Source organism: Filicampus tigris, chromosome 21 (genome assembly GCF_054856515.1).
Source record: "Filicampus tigris isolate MCC_2025a chromosome 21, RoL_Ftig_1.0, whole genome shotgun sequence".
Taxonomy (NCBI): Eukaryota; Metazoa; Chordata; class Actinopteri; order Syngnathiformes; family Syngnathidae; genus Filicampus; species Filicampus tigris.
In genome coordinates, this window is record NC_141237.1 from 10,535,849 (window position 1) to 10,559,886 (window position 24,038).

At 41.9% G+C, this 24,038-nt stretch overlaps 1 protein-coding gene across 1 annotated transcript in view; it reads right to left on the bottom strand.

Annotated features, from left to right (window-relative positions):
• The window catches only part of ofcc1 (orofacial cleft 1 candidate 1), a 60,710-nt gene that overhangs the window by 31,763 nt on the left and 4,909 nt on the right, over positions 1 to 24,038 (bottom strand). The window contains exons 5-10 of the mRNA XM_086021208.1: positions 23,138 to 23,380; positions 19,098 to 19,246; positions 18,493 to 18,607; positions 17,776 to 18,064; positions 11,834 to 11,925; positions 10,039 to 10,169 (exon numbers count right to left, since the gene is read on the bottom strand). Coding sequence (XP_085877334.1) covers positions 10,039 to 10,169; positions 11,834 to 11,925; positions 17,776 to 18,064; positions 18,493 to 18,607; positions 19,098 to 19,246; positions 23,138 to 23,380 — 1,019 coding nt within the window. The remainder of the gene's footprint in view (positions 1 to 10,038; positions 10,170 to 11,833; positions 11,926 to 17,775; positions 18,065 to 18,492; positions 18,608 to 19,097; positions 19,247 to 23,137; positions 23,381 to 24,038) is intronic.

Sequence of the window (24,038 nt, forward strand, 5' to 3'; positions counted from 1 at the left end):
AAAACTGATTTATTGCGCCACAAAATGCCTTGCTATTTTCTTCCCAACTTGTATCATTGTTTAAATATAAAAAGTTGCTCACGTATAAGAAAACACTTTTTTTTTTTTTTTTGTGAAGCTGGCATTTTCTCTGAGGTATTGAATTGTTTCAAGTTCTCAAGCTCCTCGGTGGATGCACACATGGGCAGAGGGATTCATTGAGAAAACACTTAGCCAGCAATTTTGGGCCAATAAATATTAATAGGTTTCCTGGAACAATAACAAGCAAACATCTGTCATAAAAGTTTGCCACTGGTGAGATGAGATGAAGTGCAGCATGTAAAAACTGACTGTGGCTGTACGTTCATGAGAGTTGATTGATGCATATATAGTAATCCATCATACATCATTTTTTTCTGCCGCTCATCCTGTTCAGGTTCATCTTGACTGTGTGCGAAAGGCAGACACTACCCTTGGCTGGTCGTCAATTCATCACAGGGCACTACTAGAGACAGACAACCAGTCAGACAAATGCACCACTACACTATCAGTGAATTACAATAATCATTTAAGTATTTTTTTGTATATTGTCATGACGTGTTTGACTAATGTCTAGTTCATCATAATACATCTTATCCTGGAAAAGCTCTTTTTAGGAGCTTCGGCCTATCCCAGCTGACTGGCGCTGCATGGGAATCAATTCATTCGTTTCATATGCCGACATTTTGTCATTAATAAGATTAACACTGAGTTGTTTAGATGGATTTCAAAAAACATCAGTGTCTTTCTTTTAATGGAAGCATTTTTGTTTTCAGCTTGGATCCGCAGCAAAATCATGTGGCACTAGCCTATATTTCACAATTTCTTCAAGTTTCTTGGAAATTTGCAGTGTAGTGTTGATGTAAGCCTGTTCACGACCAAAGAGACAAGGCAATGAAAATATACAGTAATCTCCATAGCGAACAACAAATTACATGATGTAAATATATATGTAAATATGATGTCTCTGCCTCGCCACAATGATTAAGGCTTTTATTCTCTTCCAAGCTTTTTCACGAATCGGCCAAATGTGGGCTTTTCTCTGTGTATTTGAAGTGGAATTACAAAGTGGACCCAAAAAAAAAAAAATCTGCGTGCCATAAACACAGGCAAGATGCTCCCCTGTCAAGTGGCATTAAATGAAAACGGCAAACTCGACCTGACGCCCATCCTTCATATAATGAAGATATTGATGATGCATGAAAGAGGAATATTTTTAGACACTTGAGTGGCGTCCTTGTGCCTCTTCCAAAGAATGTGAAATCTGTTCTCACTGAATTGATTTCATGAAGGCCCCTTGAATTACAAAACTATAATAGACAAAAAAGCGGGAAAGTCAAGGTTGGATGTTCATCTTGCAAAACTACAGCATGCCCCTTGAACGACTGATTGCATGTGGCAAAGGCCCAGAGATGAAATGGACCATTCCAACAGCCACGCATTGGCACGCATTACTACATTTTAATTGCACTTTAAAGGACTGTGTGAAATCTGGGTCAGAAGCTGTTCCCTAATTATCTTGCTTTGGATACGTTTGTGTTCCTATTTTGCAAAAACTGACTCATCGTTTTCTCGAAACCTTGCCAGGCTGTGCGAGGTATGCAAATAACGTGTCAATCATTTGCGCAAGAACTCTCTCTTGGACTGCTTGGCTCTGAAAAAATAGAAACAGAAAAGCCAGTACAAACAAGCATTACTTTTTAAAGACGCTTAGGTAATGAGAATGGGCAGCGTGAGGTGGTTCAAAAGGGGGATTACAGTGGGGTGTTCCATTTTAAATAGCAGATTAATGGTAATAAGTCTGTAGGGCTGAACCACAGAAGGTAACCCTCAGAATCCTTCTGCACAGCACTGCAGGCTTAAACCCTCCAGTCGAGGGCCACTTAAAAGTATCGGACTTATCCTTTCATTTTGAGGATTAAGTTATTTCCTGTCACTTTCATATTTGGGCCACTGGCATTGTTTATCAATGCACTAAAACGTCCCATCTTTTCACACATAGCTGAGGAATGCCTTGCTGTCGGGGGAAATTGAGAAGGCAAAAATTGAGAGTGTGAAAATAGACTTAAAAGATTGACGGATAATGTGATTGTTCTCTTTCTGGCCTACATGCATGACTGCCATACTGATTATGGAAGTGTGATTATCTGAGGTGTCAAAGAAAGAGATAGGACTGGTGATACCTTATCTTTGTTTACATCTCATCCCCTTGATTATGAATTTCTTTGGGAGGTTGATGGCATTTGTCTTCTGTATCTTTTTGCTGACACCGCCAGCCTTTTGTGCAATATTGTTCTTTTGATCTTTGAGGACACACCTTCACTTGGAAGTTCATACCGTGCTTGGGCACGCTTGACACCCGACGTTGCAGTATACATACACATCAAAAGCTTTGTGTCCTGAATTCAGTTAAAGAATAGAAATCATGTAAGAGCTCTTGCATCGCTGCAAAAAAATACATCCATATCCGTGTTTCGCTAACGGCTGACATATAAGGGCAAAGCTGGGGCTTATACGCTATACCACAGGGAGCTATGAAGCAGTGTGGAAAGTACAAGGTGCCACAAATCCAAATTAGTGGTTGTTGTTTATGCTCATGTGCATTTAAACAAGTTGAACAGAATAACAGTCATCTTGATATTGTGAAAAACAAATCTCAGATGTTCCATATATTCCTCTCTCCTTCTCCTCATTTACTTTTATTTTATTTGCTCCTAGAACAATTACCACGTGGGAGCTTTATAGGCTTTGTTTCTGAGCAAGGCCCTGGGAAGGCACGCATATACATGAATGAGTTTCCTTGACAAAATTGTAGCTCAGTGGCAGGTATTTGTGATGCTGTTAAAGGAGAATTATGGAATCGCGACACTGCCGCTGTATATCAGTGGGTAATTAAAATAATAGAACTATGCATTGGTGAATTATCACAATTACTTGTAGCTGACAGGGAAAGGAGGAGTGCATAATCAGAAGCAATGAAAAAATATGTTTCACTTAATTAGGAATCCTTGTTTGACTTATCGTTGGCTGCCTCTTTTTACAACATGAGCAAGATTCTCATGTGCAGGCGAGCGTGAGAAGTCTATGCAAAATGTCACAAGTGGTTTGTGCTATATGTAACACAGCATTACAAGCTAAAGCTAAACGATACCTTGTATTAATGATCAGCCACGGAAAATAAATGCAAAAAAAAAAAAAATGAATTAGACCATGTGTTTTTTATATTTATGTCATGTGTGAAACTTATTTTGCTAATTCCCATTAAATGTTCAAACAGAAAATTGCATTGGCGCCATTAGGTGTTTTGCTAAAGCGGGGTACACACATACTGATAACTTATCAGTATTTTTCTCCCCCTTACGATCAAAGTCAGCAAAGGCAAGACAAATTGGATTTCTCTGAAACATTATCCAGAGTGATAGTCTTATTGAGCGAGGTGTCCTAAGAATGTTTTTTTCCTTCCCGAACTGCTCGCAAAACAGTAGGGGCAGACAATCGTAAATGTTACACGTTCAATACGATTGCAAATAGGCTACTCAAGTGTGTGGCCAAGCCTCAGACTCCAGGGATGTTAAATGGAACACTAGCACAAGCTCGCCGTAGCTCGCACTGTTGCCGGCCGCAACTAGTTGTTTTCAAGTTTTTGTATAACGTGGCTTCCGAGTCAATCACAACAATAGAAAGGGCAAGGAAAATTTAACTGGTTTCTGACCTTGTCTCCCAACTATAGCACATGGTGACTCCAGAGATCGAAGTAGACAATTGGGCAGCAAGAGAGAGCCACGGCGAAAAGCTGTCTGTTATATAATAGGCTACAATACTGTCTATCGACTATAATGGAAGGAAAGATATGACGGCCTTCGGTTTGTATGTCATGGTGAAGAGGGAGTTGAGCCAGAAGGTGCTCAGCTCTCTATTTACGATTCCTTCCCTCACCTATAGTCATGAGCTGTGGGTCGTGACTGAAAAACAAGAACCGGGATACAAGTGGTCGAAATGACTTTCCTCCGCAGGGTGTCTGAGCTCTTCCTGAGAGATAAGGTGAGAAGCTCGGTCATACAGGAGGGACTGAGAGTCGGGCTGCTGCTAATACGCATCAAGAGGAGGAGCCAGACGAGGAGGCTTGGTGATCCGGTTAGGAGGCCTACTGGACGCCTCGCTGGTGAGGTGTTCCGGGGACAACCCAAACCAACCAAAAAAGTGGCTGGGAAGAGGGAAGTCTGGCCTTCCCCATTAAAAAAGCTGCTTCACCCGCAACCCAACCTCAGATAAGCAACAGAAAATGGATGGATATTATATATATACATAAGATATATATATGTCATGTCATGTCATCTTCTAAACCGCTTATCCTATATAGGGTCGCGGGGAGTTGCTGGAGCCTATCCCAGCCGTCAATGGGCGAAGGCAGATTACACCCCGAACTGGTCGCCAGCCAGTCGCAGGGCACACATAGACACTGTCACTGAGCGGGAATCGATCCCACGCTGCCCGCACACAACTCGGGCGTGTGTACCACTACACTATCAGCGGACCCTAGATATATATATATATATATATATATATATATATATATATATATATATATATATATATATATATATATATATATATATATATATATATATATCCATCCATTATCTACACCGCTTATCCTCACGAGGGTCGCGGGGAGTGCTGGAGCCTATCCCAGCTGTCTTCGGGCAGTAGGCGGGGACACCCTAAATTGGTTGCCAGCCAATCGCAGGGCACACAGAGACAAACAAACATCCGCACTCAGAATCACACCTAGGGGCAATTTAGAGTGTCCAATTAACCTACTAAGCATGTTTTTGGAATGTGGGACGAAACCAGAGTACCTGGAGAAAACCCACGCAGGAACGGGGAGAATTTGCAAACTCCACACAGGGAGGCCGGGGCCGGGATCGAACTCACGACCTCTGAGCTGTGATTACAAAATCTCATCTGCGCTCCTGACTGGTGACGCACTGCATCCTTACACCATATCCTACGTATACGGGGGGAAATGCACTGGCATCGTATGTGACAGCATCAAACTAATTGCCTGTCAGAGCATTTTTTTGTAAAAGCACACATTTTATTTGCGCAGTACATTAGTCCATACATATATGCATGCAAACAGCTATACCAATCTGCGTTTAAACTCTTGCTAAACCACTTGTTTATTGACTTGAATTATTTTTTGATGAAGATGTTTGTCAGAGTAGGAAATGAGCGATTGCAGATTGTGAGTATAGAAGGGGAAAAGCAAGTGTCAGCTTTGGCTTGAACACACATACAAAGAACATACATGGGCAACTCACATGCAATCACTCATACGCTCACATATATGGCTCCTGTCACTTGCCCTCTTGTATGAACCCCCCCTCCCCTCCCCACTCTATCTGTGGCAAACACATTCATGTGACCCAGAGCGCCAATGGGATCACACTCAGCACTGACTGACAGCCACATCGCAGTAGATTAACCAATCATTTGGCAAATTTAGCCTGTCGAGAACCTGACAGCTCCCATTTCCGTAAACAAGGAAGAAATATGATTGTGTGAATATATGTATGTGGGTGACTGTAAGAGTGCTTTGCTTCTAAGCTGACAGCACCAGAGAACGTCTGGGCACAGAAATCCCAGACATGTGTACCCGGCCAGTGGTAGCAACGGGGGCCTCGTGCGTCTTTCTCTGGTGCACACAAGTATTCCTGCCCCCTTCGGCACAGGAAAGCGACCCAGAGGTGATGAGCATTGCCATCCGCCCACCTCTGCAAGGAGCATGACATCAGAATTGATTGACCCCTGCACTGCCTTGTGATTTAAAGTTGCGACGTGCACCGGGCTGACAGGCTGCGACTAGCCGTTGTTTAATTTTAACATTTTTACACAGAGTCACACCAAATGGATTCCTGAAGTGACGACCAAACACGTGAGCAGAAAACAGACGGCGAGGAGGAGAACAACACAGACAGAGCCCTCCACCTTGCTCGGTGGGGGGAAATGTGTGAAGAGGAACGTAGGTCCCCAACGAGGCAAGCTAACTTGGGGAAATTAGGTCAACGTGTTCCCTTTGACTCCACAAAAAGAACATGCTGTGTGTGTGAATGTGTGTGTTGCACCAACGCCATCGTAATGTGTTGCAATACTGCCAAAGTCTGAGTTTACATTTTTGTGTGACTAAATGGGTTTGAGTTCAACCAAATATTTCTGAGAAAGAAAAAAACATGCCTGAGTTAAAGGCACCATCCTGCAAGAGTTAAGTTTTGATCATTTAGATGACACACCGAGTGTGCCTTGCTTTTTTGTTGGCTTTGTGTGTGTGTGGGATACCACCACAGAAGGGTAACAATGGCCTGGAGAAACAGTGTGACAATAACCCAAGAACCAAAAAGTGACCTTAATGAAACACAGCAGCTGGTTACTCAATTCAGTCCAGGATTTTCAAGCAATAGCTATAAATCGGCTCTCTGCGACAGCACTGACACTTACACAAGGCTCGAAGTGAGCGGCTCACCTGCTTTCTGAAGCTCATCCATGATTGGTCATTACCTAAGCTCTGAGCAACTGTGATGTCATTTTCTGTCGACAGAAGTGACAAAATGGCCGCCCCCTGAGATGACTAAAAATGGGTGGATTTTGTTGCTTAACTCATATTCCACAAATGCAATATTAATCAGAATGCCTTATGTTTGGGTTGACTTCCACTTTAAATGCTTCTGTGATTTAGTTCAATTTTTACAGAATTCTGTTCTATCCGTAACAGAAAAATAGCAGCCAAATTATTAAGTGCCTGGACTCTGAAGAGAAAACCATACTCAATGCACTAAACAGAAGTACGAAATGGTGGCGCATGTTATTTACCTTAGCTGATGAATACTGTGGCCATTTGCGTGACTTGTTCATTGCTCACAGCTCATTGCGTCAAACGTTTACCTAATAACTCCATCCTGATCATTCTCTATCTCACTCTCTCTCTCCCCATCTCATATATACATATACTGTAATTGATATGAGGATTAGGGGCTATATTTCAATGTAATTAAAATCTTGATAATTGAACTAATTAGATCTAAATGCTATGTGAAAATTATTTTTGATTAAAGTAGGTTCCTCACCTACAACCAGTCTCCGCAATAGTAGTAGCAGTAGTAGTAGTAGTCGTGTAAGAAAGTTTTATAAAAATGTGAATGTTAATTTATAATGGTCATGAATAGTTGACTTTAACAACAAATTACTAGTTTTAGCCAATCTTAGTACAATGTTTCATGGAAATATATGTATTGAAGTTTTGTGAAATATAGTCCTCAGCAGCTAACCAATGTTATCAGTACATTAACTCCTTAATTGTTCCAATGGTATAATGTTTTCTGAATCTGAATTAAGATGTGGAGGGAGGAGAAAAAAAAGGCTGAGGATCATTAAAATGGCTTAGAATCAGCTTGAGAAAGTTATGATACAGAAGCGTGATCAACAGTCATCAACCAGCTCCGTGACACTTCATTGTCTTTCACAAACAACTGACATTGAATTGCAACATCGGCACAAAGGAGGATTAACATAGTTAAGAGCTGCAAGGTCACCAAATTAGTTTCCATGCATGTTCAAGCACGTAGCAGGAATGTCAGATGTCCACACACAAACAAGAGGAAATCATAACGGATGCTCTTCGCTGCATTCATTTCTTCGCAAAACGACCTGTAATTACCAATACAGGTTTGTAATTGTGCATTATTGAGCCTCCTCGGGCATAATAGTACTTTTTTATGACATTCATCTAATCCAAATACAGGAAGAGGAGTAGTTTATTTCGCTTCAAAGCAACTGACATCTCTGCCTGATTAATTCCTACAACCTGTCACTTGTCATACGCTTGACAGACAGTCGATGTATTCCCCCTCAAGTTGTTACGGACGTTGAAGTTGCACCTGCAGCCAAACATATCACAAGTATGTGCTCTTTGTTTGTTTTAGTTTTCGTGCATACTGTACCGCTGAGCCTCTTAAGACAGTCTCCCTTGTTCTTTTCCTTTTTTTTTTTGCTTCAATGAATGCATTGTGTGATTCGCCCGACTATCCGAGTCAATTCCAAAGTTTGGAAATGTTTGCATCAATAATGCATGAATATTAGGACACCCTATGAAAAATGTTAATGAGCTCACTCTCGCGTGGCTCAATAGATGGCAGTAATATCCCTCAATCACTCGCAGCATGAATCTCACACTGCATGGCATATGCGCACGTACTGTACGAGCAGATGCATCAATGGAATAATAGAAAATATGGACATGTTACATCACATCATTACTATGCAAGACAGGTAAAAAAAAAAAAAAAAACAACAACATAAATAAACAGTCCCTCCCTCCCGCGTCTCTAGTCCTCAGGTAATGTGGAGAAGCCTTGGCAAAGTCAAACATCACAGCGGGAGGGATGCGTGAGGCAATGACTTTGAGCTTGCGGTGTCTTTTATATCCCTGTGAAAGCCAACAGCAGCACTGTGTCTTTCTAATGTTCTGATTAGGTGAGGTCATAAAACAGCCTTTAGCTCAAAGATGGTGTAATACGTTCTCCTGTGAAGATGAAATCAATAGCAACACTCGGAGCCAGGCCTCCATCCTAGTGCAATCCTCATCAAGAACTGAATGAAAAAAAAATGTCTTTTGCACAACTCTGCAACTGCTCAGAGGTCTTAAAAAAAAAAAAAAAAAAAACAGCAGCTATATGAATAATTGTGAAAACCATTTCATTGTATGTCTTTGTATGTGCAAGGCGGTTTATTGTGTGAGTTTATGTGCGTTCACTCCCTCTCCAGACTGTGTCGTCATTTGTTGGCGGGACGCGCTGGTAATCATTTGAATTCCCGCAGTATGTTCACAAGATGTCAGCGAGTAGTCTCTGATCTTGTTTAATATGTGACCAGCAGCTACAAATTACTAACTCGCACAAATGAGGAAACAAGGATACGACTTCTAATTCTCCAGGGTAAGCGTCGTCACGTAACTCCCGCTCGCCCTACGGTACTGTGGCGACTCCCCTTAATTTTGTTGGCGTTCACAGAAAATAATAAAATACCTTTATGTACTGTACTTTGTTGTTGAAATAGGACATTTTGCTTTTAGCTTCTTTTGATGCAGCATGGGCATACATCTAAGTCGGCAGCCCCTGCTTTGTTTGTTTTTTCACGCATCCCCTTTTTCTCATTAAAATCAAACGCCGAGAGCTAAGATGAAAAGGAAAACCTCAGTCACTTAATTTTGACATTAAAATGGGCCTGGAAAACAACCGATTCCAGCCCAAAATTTAAGATGAGCGCGGCTTGGATTGGTAATACGAGAATGGCTGAGGCCAAACTAATGTGGGGTCTACATTCATTTATATGCAAAATGACTGAAACGTTTTTAAGGAATGAAATATCACGCGAGTGGGAGCGATGTTGCACTCCCCAAAGTTTTTGAAACTGAGAGCTACTTTTTGGGGTACTGATTAATGTAAAGGGCTAATAGTTGGATATACACTTCTGAGGCTACATCAGGTTTGCTGAATTCACAATGATTATTCTTGGAATACAATAAACCAATTACATTTTTTCCACAAAATGATTATAACTCATTTACTGGTTTGGTCCGTAACCTGTCGGAACATGATCAAAAATGTTGATCATTGTTTTCCAAAGTAAAAGCAGATATTTGCAAATATCTTATTTTGAAGGACTATAGAAATCTGAAACGATTTACTGTTAAGAAGCTAAGCTCGTTTAATAATTAGATAATCGATTAATGATTGATTAAGCCATCAATTGCGACACTCCTATTTCAGTTCATGCCCTTTTGACCTTGCTTTATGCACTGGGGCATAAAAACACATTTTTGTCCAAACTGTTCGCACAAAGTTGGAAGCATATAATTCAAATATCCTGATAAGATGATGAATTCAGATTCAAGGCCAACCCCCGATGAATTTTTTCAAAGATTTTGTCCATAAAGTGTATTTGCTAAGTTCCAATGAGACTTACAGCAGGGAGAACGTGTACCCCTCCATCTCCTCCACGTCGAGGTTCTGCACTGAGGGCTGCATCTTGTGCTTGCCTGCGCTGCCGCCGCTCACGCTGGGTCCGCGGCTATTTGTCTTCTTGATTGGCTTCTTCTGTGAGGAGCGGCAATTGGGGAGAACACACGCAGACGTCATTTGTAAGCAAAGCAGGAAGCGGGCCTCTGAATTTATCTCGGGGGATGCACGCGGTGACAGTGACAGCGTGCGTGACGCTTTTGGAGCATCTGAAAAGCTGCGCGATTGACACGAGACGAGAGCGATGGCGAAATCGCATATGGCACGCCATCATTCAAGTGGAGTTTGTTTGGGAAATGTGTGCACAGTGACGGTGGCGTTAAATATATGATATCCAAGAACCGACACTTCCCCTCTCCCACCCCCCACATACAAGTCGTTTACTGTCATCATCATAAACACAGTCAAATGGAGTTAGGAAGTGGGGCTTTAAATATTTCACCAAGGTACTTTGGAGCAGATATTATTTGTTAAGCCGCCAACATGTTAACGGCTTGCTTTCCCGGCCCTGTCAGCCCCGCGTTGCCCTTGGGTGGGCTTAGTGCCTTTCTGCTTCAAGTTGTGAAATACTCATACTGATGTATGCTAATGAGCTCCACGTTTGCAACCTCTCTCTGTTTCCTTCTTTTCAACCTGCTCCTCTCCTCCATCTCCCTCGTTCTCCATCTCTCCTGAGACACACCAAGGCCCAGGAAGTAGTAAATGAGCAGGGCCCAATAAAAGCTCCATTCGTTTTCATAGGGCAATCTTTGCCAAAGAAAGCTTGGATTCCAGAGTGATGATCACAATAAAAAGGTGGAAAGGAGTGGGAAAGAAAGCAGAGAGTAAGAGAGAGGGGAAAAATGCAGTGGGTATATGAACCACAATGTTCTCTGGCGTCCCCCCGCAATAAATTTAATGCAATACCTTAAAAGCAGATCTCGTATATGGCTGGATTCCTGCCCTGTGGGCAAAGTGGTCGCCTGGAGAAAATTCATTTTAATTAGGCCTGCACTGCAGGTTGAATGGTTGAAATTTGATCCCCTGTGCTTCCAGGCTGGGGCAGGTTGGAGATCACTCCACTTAATCATTAGACAACTGGGTTCCACACCACAACGTTTGACAGAGTTAGCAAGGTTTTAAAGACCAGGGGGGTGGGGGTGGGGGGTGGTGGGCGCTCAGTCTTTAGAGGCTGCAGGAAACTAAAACCTCATAGCAACAAATTCATTTATTGAACAGGATACCACAGATTAATGGCAGTCGGTGAGGCCATGTTTACTTCAGGAGAGGGTGGATAAAGTGAGTTTTGGGGTGCTCTGCTCATAGGTTTCCAACAACTTTAAACGGCAATGCCATCAAACGGCTGCAGCAAAAGCAAGTCATTGCGCAACTCAAAAGTGCGGTGGTTAACATGCACGCTTTGATTCATTTTGCTTAAGTCCTCTGGAGCACAAAGCAAAAGCGCTTTGAGAGTTTTCTAGCGGCTACAAGAGAAAAAGGGAGGTCTGCCTGGCTTTGCTGATTTCACTGAATTTAGCTCGTCATGCAGATCAAAACTGGCTTTGAAGACTCTGAAATACCTGTTAGTGTGAAATGCTTTTTGACAAATCTCAGATAATAGGCTGGGGACGTGTATGTGTGGGTGTGCGTGTGTGTGTTTGGGTCTGGGGTGAAGCAAGAGGTGGGAAGGGCACAGCAGGGAAAAGCGGAGAAGGATGCTCATTTCAAGGGTGGAAATACTTCTCTTTTAAAATCACTCTTACCTTAAAGTGGATCCCACCCTCTTCCTTCTCCCTGTGAGGATGACTCTTTGCTCCCAAATTGCCAGAAATGTCTCCTGGAGAAGGACCCTTTCCTAAATTCCCCGGGATAGATTATCAATAGATTCATAAATTCCCAAATTGAACATGTAATGTGAACATATTACGATACCGTGTTATCAGATTATTTAAAATGCTATTGGAGTAAAAATGTTTCGGTAAACATCCTAGGTAGTCAAAATGTGAAGCTGCAGAGAATTTCAAAGATGCAGTCATCTACCACATTTTAATGTATGCAATAACAAATGATAAGTAATAATAAAAAATGAATTAAATAATACATGTTTTCTCTGTGTCTTTTCTTCAGAAAATTACTTTTTGAAGTGTTTCTCCCCCCCATCTTTTTTTTTCTGTAATTTGAATGGTAAGCCGCCAGATGTGTGTCTCATGCTTGAAGAGTCAGAGATCTGCATTATTTAGCATATTAACATTCACAGAATTTTAAAACGGGGTTCCTGCATTGCCTGAAGGTTGTAATTAAGTAAACCTTAGCTTTATACGTGCAAAATCTCGCTATATGTGAAAGTTAGCACCGACATGAAAGTGGCCACATCTATATAATACATACTGTATTAAATTCCCCTTTTCTTCTTTCTTTATGCAGAATTAAATATATCAGAGCTAAAAAAACAAAAAACAAACAAATATCAAATCTGAAATCCTTGATGGTTAAATGTCAGGATGTAATTAGTGTTATGATTTTAAGGAGTCTGAAATCTGAATTCATTCCAATACAGATGTAACACTTAATTATGACAGGATGACGCTGCAAACCATTTGGGGTGCTTACTGTTGCAAGGTAGCAAGGTTTCACACGCACACACACACACACATATATATATATATATATATATATATATATATATATGAACTGTGAAAAATCTAGTGTAGCCATGCCTGCACAATGCCCCACCAGATGGTGCTGTTATTTTTTCCTGGTGTGTAATGTTTATATTTAACACAGAGCAGTGATTAGTTTTACGTTAATGCTCATACTGATTTTAGAAATATTTTCAGACGTCCTCTTCCTGTTGGCTGTTTAAGGGCACACTAGCTGTCTCACAACATCACATATTGGCTCATGCTGTACACCACAACAGGTAAATGCTGTATGGGGCCAAAAAAAGTCTCAGAAAAAAAAGCTGTTGTGTTTTACAAATCTAATTAGTTGGGGCCCCACTATTTTTTGTCATGAAATTACACAACCGATCCTATAAAATCGTATCCAAACTGGAGCAAGTAGACAACAAGCTAAAGATCTACAGTATGCATAATGAGGGAATGTTTTGCTCCTTTGTACACATTCAAGGACAGCAGCCCAGCAAAAAACAAACAGCTACTGTTTGGCCCACCGTGAATTATGATGCATTTTGCTTCATTCTGTGAGGCCTCACTGGCTAACGTGTACGATTCAAGCGGAGGCAGCCTGGACAGCTGAGGGCTACGTCCGTGAACTCGGAGCACTGGAGCAGCCACGACTCCAGCCTCTCCAGGCACTCAAGGCACTCAAGGCCAGCAACAATCCCCTATGCTACCAGCATGTGTGAAGACCATTGCATATATCCACACACTCATACACATTGACGCACCCACATACGGATGATCATTAATATTATTCTCTATAGACTTTCAGCACTTTCCAGAGTGGAAATACCAAAGAGTGTACCTTGCTACAAACCTCGCTCCCAAACAAGCGAAGGAGACAGAAAAGGCCCGAGGTCCATTACACTGTCGAGACCCCATCAGTATGTCAGTGCTGACCGCTGAAATGGTGGGTTGCTGCTCACCTGGGCCCCTAATTGCCTGATGACTGTCCAAAGTTCCAGAGGGAGCATTGGACCAGGTACGCACCCTTGAGCCTGTGTTCGTTTTAGTATTGTGATTCTTTAAGGGCTATGACTATGACCCTATGACTAAATCTGAGAATTTCGATGATAAAAAAAATTAATAAGTATAAATATGTCCATAACTGTGGATTCTTTTGAGACTCAGCCTCATTCACTTTTGTAAGTTACATTGTCATGATTCTGTTTTTGTTTTGATTACATATGGTTTCGTTTCTGCATGTCTTCCTAGTTAGGTTTTGTTTCCACCTATTCATGTCATCCTCGTCCCTTGTGTTAACCAATCAACTCCCTCCCTTGTTCCTCCTAATGTTGTGTTTTGTGTCCTAATGTTTCTTTGTTACTTTGAGTTTTGGATTTCTCAGGACCTCATGTTGTTTTTTTTGTTAATAAATATTTAGTTCAGTACGCCCTGCTTCTCCTGCCTCCCTGCATTTGGGTCCTCTATTCCTCAACCATGACAGAATGATCGGACCAAAAATGGACCCGCAGGACAAGTGTCTGGCCTGGCTCCAGCGGGGCATGCCTGCGGCCACCACCCGTTACTGTTCCGGCAAAGCACGACCTGCGGCCACCACCCATTCCCTGTTCCAGCGGCGCACGGCCTGCGGCTGCCACCCGTTCCCTCTCCCGGCGGCGCACGGCCTGCAGCCGCCCTCCATTCCCTGTTCCGGCGGCGCACGGCCTGCGGCCGCCACTAGGTAGTTGGTCCTGTTATGCACCCCATGTTTTGTCTCTCGGACACTCGCCAGACTGGCCCCTGTACCCACCTCCAGGCCACCCCGTTTGAGAACTGTTTTGGTTGACTTTGGGACGTCTGGGATCCGTCCCTTGAGGGAGGTGTACTCTCATGATTCTGTTTTTGTTTAGATTACATATGGTTTTGTTTCTGCATGTCTTCCTAGTTAGGTTTTGTTTCCACATATTCTTGTCATCCTAGTCCCTTGTGTTAACCAATCAGCTCCCTCCTATCTTGTGTGTCTCGTCCAGGTGTTCCTCGTTGTCTCGTCTGTATACCGGTATTTAAGTTCCTAGTTTTCGTTCCGTCCTTGTCGCTGTCATGTTGTTTTGTTTTTCCCAGTGTTGTGTTTCCTAGTGTTTATTTGTTACTTTGAGTTTTGGATTTCTCGGGACCTTGTTTAATCTGATTTTGTGTTAAAATATATTTTGTTCAGTGCACCCTGCATCTCCTGCCTCCCTGCATTTGGGTTCTCTACATTTCTCTTAGAAATGATGACTTTGATGATGATGATTTTTGGCACTTGCAGTTTTGTGACACATACCGTATGCACTCTCCTACTACTATTTTAATATATCACTGCTAGTTATGCAAAGGTACATTCGAAAGGCATTGACGCAGACCCGGGGCAAGATTGAAAACAATAAAGAGATTTGTGTTAATTTGTCCGTCCGTATATATGGACACTTCTTGTTCTATGGAGGATGATGTTAGACAATGGGATCTTATCATTGTATTTTCTGAAAATAAATTCATTTTGCTTGAGACCGACTTGAGGAAAACATTCATGTTTGGTTAATGAAAGATTTTAAATTGTCTATAGATGTGAATGTGAACGGTTTTTAGTCTATTTGTGACCAGTAGTTGAGGATAGGTTTGCTTGGGCAGGTTTCAATTCACCCATGACTCTATTAAGACCAGCGTTACAGGAAATTGATGGACACAAGATTTCATTATGACTCAAATGCCCAAATGTAGTCAACATGTGCCACACTTCCACAAAGTTGCATGCAAATTAATTTATGAATGGACAAATATTTGCAAGTTAAGACTTAATTTTTATATGACTTTGTAACTGATGTCATTACAGTGTCTGGGTGTACCTAATGAAGTAGTGGGTGTTTGTAACACTATAATGTTTATGAATGACATGGTTAGGAACTATATTGTTGACTTTATCAGGAAGGCTGTTGTGAGGGTAAGTTGTGTTTTAAAATGATGATGAATGGGAGCATTCCAGAGGATAACACATCTTCAAACTGTAGACCTTGACATGCTTTGACTGCTCAAGGGGATGGTTGTTTTAATGGTGGTCAGGGCGGCGGTGGGGAACGGGGGTCGGGGGCGGGGGGGTTGTCAGTGCAGAAAAACGAAGAAGCTGCGAATCGCGGCAGATTCATCTGCACCCTCATAGTGATCCACTAATGGCGATCACGAAACAAGATGCTAATCTAATTAGTCATTTAGGTTCAAACAAACCCGATGTAACTGGATCATTCATTTAATGGGAAAGGTCACTTAACCCAAAGTGCCTCCAGCTAATCTTCAAGTAAAAAAGCCAAATACTCTCCATCATGCTTGGATGAGTCAACTGAGACATTTAATCCCAAAAAGATATCATTACACAATAACATTTAATCATCTCCAGATTTTTTTAAAGGGGGTTGAAACATGCCAGTTACACTCTTAGATTGGGATGTCAGGTTTTGTTCTGAAAGAGACACCTCACACTTTTTTGTTCCACGGGGATTAATTCAATTTCAGCCTCAGGAACCCAAACTTTCAGTCGTACTGTCATACTCAGCTTTGTTACATTGCATGACAAGAGGTCTCCATATACTTCTGTATATTCTGAGACAAATGGCTAATGAGAAAAATCCCTCATCACACAGAACACATTAAACAAAGAGGGATAAAATGGGAAGAAAATGTCTCAAACCCTCAGACTTGACAAAAAGCTCCAAGACTGGGGTGAATAATTTCTTCCTCTTTTCCTTGTTGAGTTGGATTAGCATTTTTGAGATCGGTTAAAGCTGTCCGACCAATGGCTTCCTTCAATGTTGATGTAATCTCTCCATATAAACACCTGAATTTCCTCCAGACGTAATGCAACATGAACAGATCTGCATGCAAATGAGGAGAAAACGTCACTTTGGCTTAGCCTGCAGTGGGAATGAGGGATCTTGCCGGACACCTTTTGATCCGTTGTTTCACTTACGGATCAGGTTCACTTCCCAAGCAACCTTCTCACCTACCGACGAGAATGTTTGTATGTGCTGACATGCACATCTGCGTCAGTGCTCGTATGAAGCCATGTGGTTTGTGGAGACCTGGTACCTCTAGCCCTGTGTTGGCAGAACATAAATCTCATCGTGAGTGCCTCCCTCCTTCACGCTCTCTTGCGCACTCTCTAGAAAGCCACTCAGTTCGTTGGGGACATATCCCTTGTGGGTGTTAGGATCTCTGTGGGGGGGTCACAGGTCAGTTGGCGGAGGAAGCGACAAGCTGTGAAATGTAAAAGACCAATTTCTTCCACATGTTTCAGTGCTGGGAGAACACTGCCGAGCTGTCAGTCGGCATCACTTTTAAAATGGGCCAGGGTGCTACCCAGCAGACCTGTCACAACTCATTTGTAATTAAAAAGCCTGTGTGATGTTTAAAGCAGAACATGCCAGAAACTTTTGAGGACTGTTAAATAAAGATGAGCAACGCTTTCACAAAAGACGGGATGAGGGCAGGATGTATTAATAACAACGAGGCTACCCAGTCTTCGTTGCAGAAGATCAATACCAAATGAGCCTGTGGAACACTTTGCTTTTAATCTTCACTGCTAACCTGAAACGCCACATGGACTGTTTCACAAATCCATCTAGGAAAGAGTTGATAAAAACTGCTTGGAAAAACTTGGAAAGTGATTGGATTAGGGGTTAACCGCATCAATGGTGGCATGAGCAAACCTACCTGAACAAGATTTCCGTTACCACTTTTTACCAAACACGTTTTTGCATTTTATATGTTGCAGAGGTTCTTTGCGTGTTAAGTCAGGACTGTCACCCATAATAGTAACCGTTCAAATATTTGGTTAGGTTTTTATTTTTTATGCTTCTGTGTATCCACTGTTTTTCTGGCATCATTTCTGAGAAAGCTTTGCCCACTGTCTCTACCCATCCCTGCCCTCCAGCACTCATACACCACTGAGTGAAAACTGCCATTCTTCCATTGACACTTCTAGTGACATTAGGGTGACATTTTCTTCCCACTGTGGCATAGTCGGGAGGGGGGAGTAAACATTAAACCCCTACCTGGCAGAGAAGACGAAGAGCAAGCAGAATCCGCTGACAGGTGGAGGGGAGAGCCCTGGGGTGAACGCACCATGGCAGGTTCTCCTGCCCCACTGCTGGGGCCAGCATGAAGCAGGTTCAACTGGGGATGTATTGGTTGTGGATCAGGTTTGGACCCGGAAGGAGCCTGGCCTGGCAGTTGGCGGTGCTGGACAGCAGGATGGAGCGTAACAGGGGTGTTTAAAGGCGGCATCTGTAGGGTGATGGAGCACTCTGGTGCCCCAGATACACCTGGTGGGAGTTTCCTTATCTGAAACAATGAACAAGTGAATGCAGTATATTCATTTGAACTACATCTACACACCTGAGTTTGAATACTCTCTTGCACTGTCATCTGCAGCTGCATCACCATTATTTGCGGGAGAGCAGCGTGTGTGTAATTACAATACAGGTACGAGTGATCAAGCTGCCTTAATTAGTATTTGTCACAGTGTGAAATGGTGACACTTTAATTCAATATCAACCACATTTTTTTGCCTTGTGCGCAAATATGGTGACAATTCATACAGTAATCTTTTAGAGAAATTAAAAGACAAGTTGGGCAATGACTGGTAATACTCAATGGGATAAACAGTCAAAAAGGTGAAAGGGTAAAATATCAAATGCATATATCCTTTTGGGAGGACATTTTTCACTTTTCTAATACAAAAGTTAAAGTGGTATCATAGACCTGCCCACCTGAAAGTACATGTTGCACAGCCAGTTATCTAGATCAGAGGAGATGAGCGCTTCAATTTTCTGAAACTGGTCCACTTGTGTGCTAGGCTCTCCTCTCAGCAGTGGGGTTTTATACCTGGTTCAGTAAGAAGTTAGGACATTTACTTGAAACAATAGCTATTTGTTTTGGATGAGGTCAAACGGGTGACAAGCGGCAGCATTGTGACTGAATGATTTGCATGCCTGCACACTTCAGTTTTGGGGTTCAAATATCTGCTCAAGTCTTTCTATGTGGACTTTGCCATGTTCTCCCTGCGCTTGCATGTTTTGTTTTTTTTTTTCTGGGTATTCCTGCTTCCACCCACATTCCAAAAACAAGCATGTCAGGATTATTAAAGACTCTAAATTGTCCAAAATTGTTGAATGTGACTCTTTCATTTGTGTTATACTTGCATGTGAACTGGAATTGACTGCAAATCAGTCCACCTCTAGTTAGTCAGACGGGACAAATTCGAGTTTCTAATTAGGTCAGGCAGGATACAAATAGGATGGATGAATGGCTAGATGGGTGACAGAATGGGGAAGATGTCCAAATGCTACACTTAATTTGACTTCCACTAACATACCTGCCTTCAACCAGGCCAAGGCTGGGTCCGCAAATGGGAAACGCCCCCCAAGCCAGAACAGACTTCATGTAGCTACTTTGTGCTGGTGATGCAGTCAGTTGGAATATTAGGACCATGGAAGGGAGAATCTCACAGGCAGGGGGTAAGATCTGCAGAAAGAAAGCAGGGCAAACACACTCTTGAATTTATGCAGATGAATACACATGCCTGCAGGTGCATCCAGCAACGTAAGCACACATATGCACGCAGTGCATTTGCTAATGCAGTACTAATGAAGTAAACATGCACAGACTTGCTCTCACCCACAACGCCAATGACAGACAGAAGGTAACAACAGTAAAAGCAGCCCTCAGGGGTCCACTTAATCTACATCCTAGTCTTGAATCCTCCTTTAACTTATTTCCTTGCTATTCTTTTTTTTTTTTTTTTTGGCGAGCCTCCTTAACTGTCATTCCTACCCGTCCAACTCTCTCCAAAATGGAGATGTTGGCGTGATAAAGGCCGTCAGCATCAAACACAAAGTGACAATGGTCGATGGAGCCTACGAGCTGACAGTTACTGAATTTGCAGCCTACGAAGGCAACCGTCAATCCCCCTGATGATATTAAGGCTATCTTGCATGAGGCTAATAGCGTTAGTGGTTATCACACCCCATGCCAAACACATGCATTCTTATTCACCCAGAGAATGGAGCGTGTGTAAAAAAATGAACTGACAGTGAGTTGTGTGCCACTTCATCCATCACCAGGTGAAAATATTCAATCATTTTATTAGTTGAAATGGAAAGCATCAAGGATGCGCTTTATTGCATGAATCACATTTCATCCCCCCTTCTTTGCTTTTAGTGTACACTTGGTAAAACGACAGGTATTACTGTCTGATTCAGGACACAAATTTACGACTTAATATCATACTGGTTATTTTATATTATTCATATATTGTGAGGAATATTACCTATATAAATACCCATTTGTGTGACATGGACCATCCCCAACAAGGTGCGTTAGGAGAAGGAGAATATACACTGGGAGCAATCCGAGTTTTATTTAAAGATGTAAGACTCGGGTGCTATATGTGTTGTCAAGTGTTTTTTGTTTTGGTTTACATTTGAAACACATTGGTTTGCTGGTTTTACATTTGTGTGACTGTAAAGAATGTTGAATACGCCCCTGTAGTTTAATGTTTTATGATGGTGACTGACCGTGGATCATATTATTTCTATTTCCCTTGATATCAGTGGGAATGTTTGTCTCTCGCTATTTGTCCTGTGATTGAATGTCAGTAAACAGTATAGAAAAAGGTATATGGATCCCAACAAATCAACCAGCATTGTGTTTGACAGAGTATCCACTGAAATAGCCACTTATGTTTTATATGATGAGTATAAATACAATTAATTGTGTTGAAGCGGTTGGCAATTAGTGTTACACAGTTTGTAAAAGTCATTAAATCTGCAAACGGACTGTAAAACTGCTAACCTATTTGCGGCTATGTTATTGTCTGTGGTAGATTGAAACGTGGCCTTAGCCAGTGGGAGGGTAGAACGTTATGTATGAAGACATTATAGAAGTCCAAATGTGTGATTATCATGCATGTGTGTTGAATACTTTCTTAGTGACCATAAAAGCAGACTGTAGGAGGGGTGGGGAATGAACATTGGGGATCCCAAATCTCAAATCCTCTTAACCTTAAAACTTTTGTATAGCTTCCCTATGCTTAAAAAAAAGAACAAAGACGGCAGGCCTGATTGTTTCGCTCCCACTCGCCAGCTGAAGTGACTCTGTTTCTGTCTAAATGCAAACCCAGATGCGCAAAGTGAAGAGTGCATGAAAAAAAGAGATGGGGTGGGGGGGGGAAGAAAAATAAGCTCCTGGCTTCCTCCTACTATCACTAATTCCTCATTTCCTCTTAGAAAGCTTTGCGAGCCCTCGGAAAGATCGCACGCTATAGTGTGGGCTGACAGGAGAACGAAAACATCCAAGAAAGCCCTGATAGTCATACAAATCTGATCAGTGGTTTCACTGCCATCAATGAGGACAACAACAACAGGTTTTTCAATAGCTTTGGGGAGGAGTCGTGAGTGTCATGAGCCGTTTACCGTGCTGTACTTAAACCTTTTTTTTTTTTTTACTTCTGAATCTGATCCCAGGTCTGTATTCACTTCGTGCCAGTTTTTACCCCGTTCTTTATGTTTGATGGGAGTAGGAGACAATCTAATCTGGATGCTCTGTGAATACGCCCACAAGTATACTGACAGTGTCCACATTTGCTGAATGCTCCAGCAAGCGGAGGCCTTTCGAGTGAATATCATAATATGAAGAGAAACCCTTCAACTTCTGTTTCAAGGTCTGTACGTACGTCACTGAATAAACCAAACAAGACGTTTCATCCGGCTGTCGTTGTTGACCATCAAAACCGATTTTTCAAAGCTTTGGCAACCTATACTGTAGATGTTTTTCTCCATATAAAACATAATTCAAATTAAGATGTTATAAGTAGTTGGGAATGGGTTTTCTCCATTATCTTTAATCGCTTTCCCAAAAAGATACATTTAAGGAGTTGAGATTTTTGCTATTATTCCAAAAATATTGCACTTTAAGACATGAATACACTGTGCAAAGTCCCTCTTTAGCACAATTCAGAATCACAAATGCTATGATCCCTTTTCGTTTGCAGGTGTTTTACTTACTTTTTAATTACAGGCGCCTTCTGATATTCAATCCTACATACTAACTAGTCTTAAAGTGCAAATGTTTCATTTCATTCAAACAATGCTCTGAGTTTCCAAACCATTGAGAGTGGAGCCGAGCAGCCTCGGTGTGCATTTTTGAACTCATCGTATATTTCTCAATGTCAACATCAAATTTATTTTCAGTAGTTTAGCTACTTTTGTGATCACAAAAGCAAAGCAAATTAGCATTCTCAGATGCTACATTTCCCCAGGAAGATGTAAACATTAAATGTAACGTCATATCAAATGTAACAATGGCAGAGATGTGTACAATTTGGCAATTCCCACGAGTTATCGAGTCCACAGCCCGCTTGTGCCAGAGATCACCCCAACCCTACAATGTATACAGTGTAAGGCCAGCATATACCAGTTCTGCAAAACTTTTCTGCAATTCCCATCAACCCATATCCAAATCCAGCACAATTTGGTCCCAATGCACACAGACAGAGAAGACACTTGCATTTTTTAATACATTTCTACTTCATTTTCATTCCAATAAAACATGACTTCCTTATTTAAATGAATAATTGATATCGGTTTTGATTTACATGCACGGGTTAAATGTCATGTTGAAAAGTTGTTCTTTTATTCATGGCAAAACCCCAGAGAAAAACCTGGAGGCTATGCATGGCATATTTTCATATACGCCGTCTTTTGCAGTGATAGAACTTCTCATGAGCGTTTCACATTGAGAAAACCACTCTATCTTCACTGCAAATGATGAAACTGCGAGAAATGGGACGATGACTTTAGATATAATGCGCGGTGCTGTGTGGCTAGGCTACATTAGCACAAAAAGGTTGTTTGTAGTCAGGACTGAAGCTTCTGATGTTTCACTGAGTTTCCCATCAATAGAATAGAGCACGTTTCCCATGCAGTGTCAGCGCTGCAGAGGCAGCACATGTTTTGCATTTATGCCTCTTTTTCATCATGCAGACATCTGAGAGTAAGACGCTTTCAAGGCAACTTCGCCAAGCATAATGTAAATAAAGGCGTCTTAAAATGAACCACCCCATTCTGTCTTTTCCCTGCTTGAATAAAAAACATATTAGTGTCAACAGAGGATATGGAGGCAACATGTCACTGTTACCTGCCAGAGAAGATCTCTCAATTCTCATTGAGCCATGCAAGTCTTATCTGTGAATCGCAATGCTTGAGTGCAAACCAAACAGTTATGTTAAGGCACTAGTATTTACACATAGCTAGAAAAAAAAAAAAAACATGGCAGTTAGGAATCATTCATTCATATGTACCATTCATCAGATTAAAGTCCTTTTTTTTTTTTCGTTTATTAATGATTTGTTCTCACCATGAAGAGATCCTGGTTAATGTGCAGGTTTATGTTGTAGAAGTAGCCCTGGTGTTCAATCGGGTCGGTGGATGCCATCCACTCCTGTTGCCCTTTGTCATTATTCCAGACAAGAGCTGGGCCCCCAAGATGGCTGTGAAGGCTCACACTGACACTGTAGAGGCCTCTGGGAAGCTTATCCCTGGTGGCCCTGAGACAACGCACACACACCTCCACACGCTGAGGAGTTGGACTTGAGTGCATCTATAACAACAAACACAAGTACTTTTTGAAACCAGCTTGGTGTCCTTCCCATTCGATTTCAGTTGGGACCAGACTGAAAAATCTATAAAAGTGTCTAACTTTACTGTTTTGTTGGTAACCCAACGTAAACGGCTAAAATGCTTTTGGGTCAATTAATTTTCTACCCTTCGCTACTTTCGACAATGAAATTGACATCACATCAATACCTTTTCGGCACTGTTTTATCGATGCAGATACTTGAATTTATATAATGGATACTGTAGCATCTGGTGGCTGATTAGCACAGGTTCAAAGTTTAACAACTCAAAAATGCTCCACCCATTGCAGGCAGCGCTCATTGCTTTGTCAATTTGTGCAAGTGGTGTGCTGAGCCCCGCAGTAATGCTCCGCAATCTTCTCTCTCTTTGCTTACTAAAACAACAACAACAACAACAACAACAAACTATTTGGACAGAAGTGAAATTAGTAGAATTGATGGCAAAGTGGTTTAGCCCACACATCTCACATATGGGAGGAGGTGACGGAGGCCGTCAAACCCCCACACCTACAAAAGAGGAGGAAAGAAGGAGGGGGAGGAAAAAAGAATAAAGGAGCAAAGGAATGACAATAAAATGGCATCACACTTCAATTTGCACATGCATGTCTTTAGGAGCTATTG